At 29.1% G+C, this 11949-nt stretch overlaps 1 protein-coding gene across 2 annotated transcripts; it reads right to left on the bottom strand.

Annotated features, from left to right (window-relative positions):
* Positions 1 to 1195: 1195 nt before the first annotated feature.
* On the bottom strand, positions 1196 to 6035 carry LOC120087882 (BURP domain-containing protein BNM2A-like). Of its 2 annotated transcripts, none has more exons than XM_039044883.1 (4): positions 5462 to 6035; positions 4994 to 5219; positions 2513 to 2592; positions 1196 to 2237 (listed from the first exon to the last, which is right to left on the bottom strand). In XM_039044883.1, exons 3-4 carry the CDS (start codon positions 2573 to 2575, stop codon positions 1383 to 1385), a joined length of 918 nt encoding a protein of 305 aa, XP_038900811.1. In that variant the 5' UTR covers positions 2576 to 2592; positions 4994 to 5219; positions 5462 to 6035; the 3' UTR covers positions 1196 to 1382. The 2 variants fall into 2 exon arrangements, with proteins under 2 accessions (XP_038900811.1, XP_038900812.1); XM_039044884.1 differs by having other exon boundaries at positions 4994 to 5094.
* Positions 6036 to 11949: the final 5914 nt, after the last annotated feature.

Raw genomic sequence — 11949 nt, 5'->3', positions numbered from 1 at the left:
AGTTACTTAAAAACACATTCTTAGTGGTAGTCTAAGAATCCGTGTGGATTGACTTTTTGAGTGTTAAATACTTTTTTTACACTTATAAACACATATTTAAACGCTTAGAAAATCAATCCAAACACACTATAAGTCTATTATAAAATTATAGTTTGCCTCAAGATTAGTAGATGATACCTTACAATGATGAACCACATTTAAGTATATTTTTATATAATTTTTTTAAGCACTTAAAAATCAACCCAAAGGTGTATTCTCGATTTAGTCTAAACAAACTTCGATAGTTTTAAAATGAAATCAATAACACCCCTCTCAATAAATGTCCTTGACGAGGCGTTATAAGACAACCTTTGATATAGTTTAGTTTTCCCTTCCAGTAATTTGCTCTCTCCATAATAGAAATTTTAATCAAAAGTAAGTTTGCATTTGCAGGTCTTATTGTCTCCTCTAAGCATTTGTGAATAAACAATGTACCAATTATTATCCCAAAGGTTGACAGATCAATCTTTCATCCCGTAATTGTTAGACAAGTCATGTCAACCTTTCATTTCTTTCTAAACCCGTACATATTAATTAGTGCTTGATTTTAGGCTTCCACATTTTGTACGAAACATTTTATCTAAATTTATAACTTAGTTCACTTACAATACGTTATCACTATGATGAACTTTAGCTATAAGTAATGCTATTAAAGACGAACATAAAATTTATCGATCAAGCCAACATTACATCACTCCCAAAATTAAAAGGGATTGCTTATTGATGTTTATTTTTAGCAACCAACTTATGATATTAGTGTTAGAGACAACGACCCTCCAAATATCTCAACATAGTATGATAATTATACACTGGATAATAATTCTCACGACTTTGTTTTTTGTTTCACCCAAAAAAAAATCTGTCAAAGTGGAATTTTGATTGCATTTCTAATAATTAGTATGAAACTGAAAAGAAAATCGAACATTTTAAGGATTACCATTGATGTTGTAATAAAACACGAGACTTGTAATTAAAGCAACCCAAGTGGTATGTTAATCCATCTCATCAGTATCATCAGTATCACATTTAGCGAAGACTCACCATCACTTTCTAGCAGTTACAATATAATCATTCATACTAACACTCACAATTCATCTTTCTTTTTAGCTTATTTGAGGTTGGTTCTTTTCTTAACTAATAGAAGTAAATCAATAAGGATATCAACACTCTCTAAATACTGATCACTTAAAAACACACCAAAATAGTTCATAGAGAAATCTTCAACTAATAACACACTAAATATACAAAACTTACAGACCACCTAAAATCAAGCCAGGAAGTAAAACAAAAAATAATCAACCGCACAAGTAAATATATATATGTAGGTAATCCAGACAGTAGCATTAGGCAGCCAGCCAAACTAAACTATCTGTAGAGACAAAATGGCAAACATGAGAAGCACCTGGTTTAGTTTTCAGAACTTTAAATGAGGCATGATCTTTGTCCCATTGAGAAGTATCCATGTGGCAAATAGCACTTGCTTTCACTCTATCACCATTGTCAGCCCCTAGTAAGATCTCAAACAGCCTGTTATTGCTTTCTTGGCAATGACAGTAAAAAATAGCATAAGGGTAAGGCATACTATGACATGCCACCATTTTTGCAGCCATTGTTTCTCTGGGTTCCTCCAAAATTGTATAGTTCTGAAGGAGGATAGTGGAGTTGGAGAGACGAGTGGTGGTCAAAACTTTCAATTGAGTATCACCTCCCAACATTTTTGTAGCAAAATCCAGCATTGATTTTAAAGAAGCGGCACAGAATTTGGTCTCTCCTTTTATGGATTCTAGCTCACACTGGTTAAGAGTATATTCAACAGCTTTGGCTTGGGGAGAGTATTTTGGAAAAGAGAATAGATTTAGAAGGTATTCAAGTCGTGATGTAGAGAAAGGAATGGAATCAGCTTCTTCTTTAGGCAGTAGTTTTGGAGTTTCTGATGGCCTTGAGTAAGGAAAGTAAATGGGCATGTTTTTTCCAACTTTCAAATCACTTAAGGTGAAGAAAACATATAACAAAGGATCTAAATGCTCCATGTGAGATGATGCATGAGCATGACTATGATTTTTGCTCATCTTCTGGTGACCATCATCAACTTCCTTTATATGAGTGTTTGTTTGATCATTAATTTTCAGATTCACAAACTGTTCGATGTCTTTATCATAGCCATCTGTTAATTTCCTAGCAGCACTTTGTTGTGCAACCTGTAGTAGAATTGAAAAGTAAAGAACATAAGTCCTATGGCTTTGTTAAAGTTTGATTTATAAAGAAACAAGGGGTAAAATTGCAATATTATTGTTTCAAGTTTTCGATATTTTGATTACCCTGTCCACAAGAAAATCAAATAAAAAGTTCCAAACTGCTAAAAGAAATAGAATTGAGATTGAAAACTAAAAGAAACAAACCAGTTCCAAATTGTCGCAAGGATTGAGGACTGTAATTTTAAGCATGAAGTTGATTAGAAATCCATAAAACTTACCATTATAATGAGGAAACCAAGAAGGATGAGAGAACAAGGAGTAACTTCAAGACGCAAAGCCATCTTTCTCTGGTGATGATCTGAAAGAAAGGAAAGTTTGTTAGTTGTGGATATCAGTAGAACTTTGGTGATAATTACAACGAGAAACACACGATTAAACTGCAATGTTTGAATATAGTAGTTTTATGTCATGTAATATATTATTAGTTTTGACCTAAATGATAGGTGGTTTTTTTAAAAATTTAAATATAACATATGATGCCATAGGCAAAAACTCATTTTAAACTTATTAGGGATAAGTCAATGAGATAGTTTCTCCTATTTGTATAAAGTTCTTTCTTTGGCCAAGTGAAACGTTTGACTGGGACTTTTATTATTATTTGTTTTCCTAGAACTACTTGTTTTTACAAACATTTGGTTGAGTATAGCCCCCTAGGGTCAAGACTATGAGGTTTCCATTGATTTTTATGTTTGGTGCTTCTTGATAGCTTCCCATTTAATTTAGTATCAATAATTAAAGATATATTCTCTTAGTAGTGGAATTCTTGATTCAGTAAGATGAATTACCAAATAAACACAAAAGAATTAAACATAAACATAATTTGTCTCAGTTTCGTGTCTGAATTTTGATGCTTATTTTATATTGATTTCTAAATTACAAATATTTTTCTGTTTCCTCAATTATACACAAGCTATTTTTACATAAACCTAATAAGTCATATGTTTTTTTTTTTTAAATTCTCTTTTCCAGTTTAGAGTATTATAAGGCACATCACACATGTAATGGTATTAGGTTTCAAATTTCAAAATAAATTTAAATTTTTGTTGATAGAATCAATGCAAAATTACCAACAATGACAAAAGGATTCTTTTATGCCAAGTTTAGAAGGATTATTTGAAAGTTGAAAAACTGAAATAAAATATTATTATTTATAGCCTGTCTTACTTTTATTATTTGCAAAAGGTATATTTACTTATAAATCTATGAAAAATACTAAAACCAAGATGTTTCCCCTCATTTTCACCACCAAAAAAAAAAAAAAAAAAAAAAAAAAAACCCTAATGGTAATCCACTCGGAAGATTCTTTGAAACCTTTTCTGTGCATATTATGCTTTTAAGCAAAAGATTCATGATTATGGTGGTTGGAGCAAAGTTGAACTTAAAATAGGTAAAGTGGTGGACTGGCATCTACTAGAGCTAAAAAAAGACTGGAGAGAAGAATAAAGGAAAGTCTTGAACGGCTCAACAACCAAAGATGTTGATTGGTAACATATGGCTTTTGCGACATTGACATTAGCAAAACCATGGAAGAACTTTTGATTGCCCAAAGAGGAAATTTTGTCAATAACATTAGAGAGAGAGAGGAAAATGGACAAATGAGCTTGATAGACAGGTGACATGAGATTAGAATCCAGTAAATAACGCCTCCTCCAAGAGTTGAATAGAGACAACTTTATTCAAACTAAACTAGAGATATACTCCATGGTTGAGATGAGATGACAAGGACGTTGATCATTACTCAACCTACGTAACAATTACTATCATTGACAATTACAACTTACATTCTAGTGAGTCAGCTTGAGTATGACTACTAGAAAATGATAAAGAACATTTGAAGAATTTGGGTTTGTTCTTGAAACTGATTGCTTTGAGACAAGTGAATAGGATTCATTCTATAAAAACACAGCTGCAATTTTAGTCTCTGCCTAAATCGAAGTTTCTTGGTTTTGGCTTCCAAACAAGATCTGGAGGAATGCTTCGAGGTTTGTTGAGAATACCTGAATTTCCAAAATCTTGAATAAGTTTGGTGGATGAGGTGGCAAAGCTTTTTCCTCTCCTACGTGTTTAGCTAGAAGGATTATCTTTTTGTTAAAAGTACATAGTTTTCCATCCTTAATTAAGAGTTTTCCATCCTTAATTAAGCAGCTGGCTAAGCCTTAATATTAATGAGGGATTGAAGGAAGGCTGATTTTATTGACAAACCTAGGTTTTGGAATTCCGTTTTGTACAATTTTAACATGGGCTAAAGTTTCTGTCAAAAGGGAAGGGATAGCAGATGTAGGTGAGGAAGCCACCGTTATAGAAGCACCTAACTTTCTAGAACAAACTATATGTCATAAGAAAGAAAGAAAAAACACAAAAGAACTAAAGTTGCGTGTGAACTTTCAATTCAACTCCAACCACTCACAAACGGCGATTAGTATGATAATACAATTTTATACATATGCTTGGCTAAACGGACTAAGAATAACCTACCAAATACACTTTTAGAAAGAGATACAGTAACTCAGAGACCCCACCAGCTAAAGAATTATAGTCAAGTCTCATGATCAGGATAAAAGTCAAATAATAAGCTATTTACTCTAACAATGTGCTTAGCCTAGTTATAGATTTGATATATATATATTTAACTTGAATGGACTGCATAGTCAAAGGCGAAATGATTCAAAGCTGGAAGGGAACATAGAGAGTTTTTTTACCTCTTCCTCGTGTTATACTGTTCTATCGTAACGCAGTTTGATAGCTTTCGGTTTCTCAACTAACCCCTCTGATCTAAAGATGGCCGTCTCTTGTCCTCCTCCTACCAACGAAGAACTCTGTTTTAAGCTGAAGCCTTACTTTTGATAAAGCAAAAGTAACCTCTTAATAAAGAGGGAAACAATGGGGTTGGTATTCCCATTACTTTGAACGTTTCAAAGTAGAAATCTGGGGGAGGAAAGTGATAATGGGCATAAGTTATAAACAGATTCACGTCCACAGCCAACCAAATAGAATTATTAAGTCGTAACAACCCACTGAGGAATTTTATCGAACAGATGATGTGCGTGTGGAAGAAAAAAAAAAATATAAGCCCAGCACAATATGTGGAGGGGGCAAATTTCATAAGCAATAAAAAAAGAAAAAAAAGGAAACAATCTCCAGCTAATGAATTACGTGCTTTACTCAACTGAAAGGGGTGTCACATCGATCCACAAACAGTAGTCAACGACTGTAAAAGGGAAGAATCTTGGGTGCCCCCAAAATCTCTGGCTGCATTATGAGATTGAATTTCCCCATTTCTCCATGGTTGACTTTAGATGCTCTGTTCTATTATATCCTGATCAAAATGGGACCCCATTCCCAAATTCATCATAATCACGTATGCATAATAATATGATCAGTTGATTGCCGGCCACTATTTCAAAAGTGATCTCCATTATCAATTAAAGAAAAACCCAGTAACCAGTTTGACGTTTTGCAACCAACCCATATAAAATTTCTACAATGGAAGTCAAACAACAGAGCTTGAGGTTGTCAGAAGTTGCACTAAGGCCTTGAAATTGGGGTCAGGGGCTTTGAAAGAAGGCATTTGATTCATGGGGTTTTTAAAAAAGAGAGAGAAAAAAGAAATGTTTCTTCAAGTGGAGGAAATGGAGTTGACCTCAGAACTGGCAGCGGCAGGGACCTTCATGTGCGTCCAAATTCAAAAGCCCACAGAAATTTTTTTAATCAAAGTAAACCAGTTGGTTCATCCCGATGCATGAAAAAAATTAAAGCTATTTTATATTTTTATTCATGATTCCCAAAATAAAAAATATTATATTTATGACTGATCAAAATTAAAATTTTTTTTATAACAAAGACTAGAATAAAACTTTTTAAAAGTAATAAGCATTTTTAAAAAATAATAATCACTTTTTAAAGGTATGGCGAGTGGATGAACATTCTTTTTTTTTTTTTTTTTTTAATTTAAAACTAAAATAGAATAAGATTCAAACTTCAGTGATCAAAATATGATTTGAACCTCCAATTTATAAGTGTCATGTTGACAAAGTCTTCTTTATCTTTTAATATATATTTTTTATTTTTTTAATATTTTTATTGTGATAAAAAAAGAATGCATGAAGATGGGTATAATCTAAATTGTACTAAAATATTGCTTTTCTAAAAGATACCATATAGATCTTACTCTGAGTAACTCTTTTATGTTTATTTTTGAGTGTATGATTCATATATGGACAATGTGGGTGCACGTTTCCAACAGCCAAAACAGACCGATTTTCCTCGATCAGCTCTACTATGAAATAATTATGTAGTTGACTCAAAATTTGGACTCGAAACAAAATTTCTCCAGCTTATTAAAATTTAAGAAAAATATCAATTTACATTCCTAAATTTTAAGGGATGTATCAATTTATAGTTTGAACTAATAATTGTATCAATTTAAATTTTGAACTTTTGTAAGTGTATCAATTCACACTTTCCATTAAATTTTGTTTAGATCAATATTGTACACACGTGTAAGAATTGAATGTACTGGATGATTTTCAAATGTAATCTTAATAAAAAGTCTAAATTGGTTTATTCATAACAATTTAGAAGTTTAATTGAAAAAATTATATGTTACACACAGATCTTTTTCAAACTAAGTCTAAAGAAGGGTGTTAATTAATACACTTAAAAAATTCAAAGTTTAAATTGATATAATATTATTAGTTCAAAGTTTAATGATACAAATCCTAACATTTAGGAGTGTAGTTGAAAATTTCCCTAAAATTTAAGGTTTTCATTTTTACTTTTTGCTTATACAATTATCAGCGAAAAATAATTTGTTGTGCACACTGTTGATGAAAGAGCGAGAGCAAAAGCAAGAAACGGAAAAATCTAAATTGGACATTTGCCTCTTTGAGATTTGTCCTTAAAAAAAAAAAAGAAAAGAAAAATCATTTGAGCATAAAATGGGTTAGCTGTACCAAAAATCCCTAGACTAAACCAAAATTACAAAAAAAATAAAAAAAATAAAAAAAATCTTATATTTAAAATTAATTTTTCCCTCATTTTTGTTGGATTTCAATTTTTTTGGGGGTAGAATTCAAAAAATCACTAAATTGTGTAAATTAAGTTACCAACATTCATGATACTAAAATTTGTTTGTTAATTTATTTTTCGAACTTTCATCAAGGAAATTAATATTATGTTTTTGAGAAAATTACTTTTTATTCCCAAATTTTAAAAATATGCACGTTTGTTTTTTAGTTTTTTAAAAATACCTTTCTAGTTTTCAAAAATTTTAAAATAGATACATTTAATTCCAAAGTTTTCAAAATGTATTTTAGAAGGTACATTTTAGTCCTTGGTTTAAAAAGGTCACTATAATAATTTATTATTATTATTATAAATTAGAATTAGTTTTTAAAAAATTACTCCTCATCTCTAAAATTATTTTTATACTTATTTTTATAATTCGAAATTTTGTATAATTATATAAAAAAAAAATACGCAAGAGACTATTTAAACCTATGCTTAAAAACTTGAGAATTAAAAAGTTACATTTAAAAATTTAGAGACTAAATGTACATATTCTAAAACTTAGAGACTAAAAATGTATGTCTTGAAAACTCGAGGATCAATCGCATCTATTTTTCAAAACTCGAGGACTAAATATATAGTTTTCGTTATGGTTTTTTAATTTGTTATTTACTCCATTCTAGTATTACTATGAAGCGAAAGATCAAGTCTATCAACTACTGATATATAATGACGTTTTGTCTACTAAGATATGTTTGGTATGACATATAAACAATTATCTTTAAAGCATAAAAGTTAATATAGACCAAATTAATGAATCAAATTAATGGATCATAATATATACATTAAAGATTTCAGAATTCAAAATGCACTCAATGTTAGAGAAAATGATTAAAGATTCACATGGCTTCTTTTAAGGTGGTGTAGGTTTTGTTTAATGCATACCTACACACATTAAAGTCTAGAATAGCTCCATGTGCAAAACATTTGTTATAAGTCAATTTAATGGACAACTTAGGTAAACAGCTTTTTTTTAATCATTTTCATAAACGGTGGCAGACCCATAATTTTATGTTAGGAGGGGCACATTTATATAGAAAGTTACAATTTTAGCCCATAAACTTTTAAATTCGTGTCTATAAATAGTTCTTGAACTTTAAGAGATATATATAATATGTTCTTAAATTCTCGATTTGTATTTTTTAGAAAAAAATAATGTATCCATTAGCTACAAAATTGAAAATCTAAAGTCCAATTAGAAAGAAAAATATTTTTTTTGTCTAATAATTAATTTTTAAGTAGTTTTAATATTTTATGAGATTTTTTGGATACTAAATTGGAATTTTATATATCTATTAGACGTTTTATACAGATTTATTAGAGATAAGTTGAAAGTTTCAATATTTATTTATCATAATTATCAACTCCATTCTAAAACCTTTTATTAGAGAGGTTTTTTTTTTTTTTTTTTTTTTTTGGTGGCTAAAATAATAGTTTTGTACTTAATATACATGGCTTATTTTCTCAACTCCATTCTAAAACCTTTTAAAAGTATTAGTTCATTTTCTGTGTTATTGATATTTTTTCAATCAAGTTCTTCAACTCATGAAAAAATGATGATGTATGTGAAAATATATTCTATATATTAATTTAGTAAAGTACTCTATATTATAATTTAATGCTATAAACACTTTATCAACTTCATATAATATAATCACTCGCGGTAGTTTATACGACTCAAAATGAAAGGAACTTGTTGCTATAAAAAATATAACAAAAAATATATTTCTTCGCTAATAGACCAACGAACAAAAACTTATTGTCCTAATTTCACTATTAGAAAATGTAATATGAAGTTTGATCTTGCAACTATGCATAGTTCACCGTTTAAATTGCTGTCACTTTTTTTTCAATCAAAATAGTCACATTATGCAATTTAGCTTAACTCAATAGTAGTCGACATGTACTTTCTCCTTTGAAGTTACACGTGATCTCAACCTTATAGTTGTTGTATTAAAAAATTATTTTGATATTTTTAAAAGGCTACTTTATAAAGATTACAACTACTATGAAATTGTTGTCATTCTTTTTTTTTTTTCTCCTCCCATTTGGTGAGAGTTAGATTAGTTGAAAATAATCTAATACATAAATGATAAAATTGAAATGAAAAAAAAAAATAGAATTAATGTAAACTGACATAGCTATTATGGACTAAAATTACCATTTCTATGATATAAAAAATCAATGTTTGAATGCTAATGCAATTTATTTTTTAAATATGATTAGAGCCTCTAGTTTCTTGTAGTCCACAGATTCATTTTCTAACAAAATGTTTATTGAAAGTATATAGCTACAAATTGATGGAATTAAATATAAATTGAATAATTTTCTTTTTCTAGTTTTAGTATTTTAGTACCTCTATTTATTGCTTAGCACTAAAATAAATATTTAAAAATGGTGTGGAACACCAATAAAATAAAACAGTGTATCATAATAATTGAAAAATAGTCTATAGTTTTTAAATTATTTTTTCTTATTTTTCCCTTGATTTTAACAGTCGATTCTAGCTGTTTTTTATTTTATTTATTTTTTTAAAATCTAATATTTCTTAATAAAACATTTGAATTTTTAGTCAAATTTCATGAAAAAATAAACTAGGTTTTGTTAACCTAATACGTATAAAATGTTAAAAAAAAAAAAAAAAAAAAAAAAAAAACTTTTGCACTGATTTTTTATTGAAAGTATAGAACAAAACAATTAAAGAGAAACTTATGGGTTTAGTATTAGTGTTTATAAATTGAATTAATTTTACAAAAATAAAGAAAAAAAACCAAAGGGATATAAAAATGGGGCATTAACATTCAATTTGCATCCATAAATTTTGTATTTTGCATCTTTTAGGTTCCAGACTTTTTGATATTTTTAAAAATCCTAAGATTTATTAAGGAATCTAATCTTTCAATTTGAGATTTAATAGGTCTATAAATTTTAGAGAAGGTTAAATATGCCAAAATATAAAACGATGAATTATATATTTATTTGATGCTTTTAAAGTTCAAAGACCTAATAAATAAAATAAAAAAATTTAAAATTAATTAGACACATTTTAAAATTTATGAACAACTATATTAGTTCAAAAACAAAACTTGTGATTTAGTTTTAGAAAAAATCTACACGGAAATTAAATTTATCAAGAAACTCCTTTCAAAATATCTAATAACTTAAAATTGATTTTTCTCCCGTTTATTAGATTTAAACTTAATTGTAAGCTTTGGGTAGAAGTTTATAAAAATCTAGGATAATTATAACGGGTAGAATTTTTTTTAGTATATTTGGTCCAAAATGTTGGAAAGTAAGAGTTGTAAATTCCACTCCTTGTTTGGTCGAGGAGTTTATGGATCTTACTACTAAAAACATCAATTTTATACTTTATCACCTTATTACACTGTGAGTCCCAGAAGTTCACAACTTTTTTTATTTCATAACTCTTTGGAGTTCACTATTCCACTCCTTGTCCTAAACACCACATGACTAATAATTAAGTGATAATTAAGTGTATAACAATATTCTTTTTTAAAGAATTACAAATATAACAAAATCTATCGGTGATAGACACCTACTAGTGATAGACTTCTATTAGTGACATGGTCTATCACTGATAGACTCCAACAGCTAATTGTTAGGGATTATGCTCTAAATCTCGTGGTTTGTAATGTACAAAATGAAATTAATTTATTTAATACATTAAGGAGTTATTTTATTTGACATTTAGAATTGTATAATTCAAAACAAGATCCTAAGTTATTTAATGTAACTTAAACATGTATGTGGTTGACATGCAAGTGAATCATGTTTAAGTAATAATCTAAATGGTATGTGGTATATGGATGAAATCGGGTACCTTATCTTGGTAACACTACGAACACGACCCACTTTGTAATTGTTACAATATTGTAAAATGTTACGAACGATTTGATCCTAATCTTTCATGTGAAGACATGAGAGGAGGTATCATATACAAAGAGTTTGTATAAGATTGGACTGCGAAATAATTAGTCTTTCTTTATATATCGTTAATTGAAAAGACTTACATTTCATTAGGATGGCCACAGGTAACTTACCTTAATCTTAAGTGAGTTGTTAACTCCCACCTATGAGGACAATCCTTTGATTTGTATGGGTGAAAGTGGTCAAGTTCTCTGACTCAACATGCCTACCATTTTGGGGATTTTTTTCAAGTAGGGAGTGTTGGGATTGATGTCCTAAATCTAGTGTGTCTCGTAGTTTGTAGTTTTGTTAACACAAATTATTTATCTAATAAACTTAGAGATATTTTATTTGACATTTAAACAAAATTAATTCAATTTAATAAACTAAGATCCAAGATAATATGATGTCACCTAATAGTATGTGGTTGACATACAGGTAGTTCATGTTTAAGTAATAACCTAAAAGGTCTAGTAAACAAATGAAGGTTTGGTGCCTTATCTTGGTAACACTGCGGATATGACCCACTTTGTAATTGTTACTTGAGATGTAAGTATTACAAACAATATGACCATATTGTTCTTGTAAAGACATCTGAGTGGGAATATCCTGCATAAAGGAGTTTATATATAGACCGAACCACAAAATAACTAGTTTCTCT

This window comes from Benincasa hispida, chromosome 10 (genome assembly GCF_009727055.1).
Source record: "Benincasa hispida cultivar B227 chromosome 10, ASM972705v1, whole genome shotgun sequence".
In the NCBI taxonomy this organism is placed as follows: Eukaryota; Viridiplantae; Streptophyta; class Magnoliopsida; order Cucurbitales; family Cucurbitaceae; genus Benincasa; species Benincasa hispida.
This window is presented reverse-complemented; position numbering and strand designations above follow the sequence as displayed.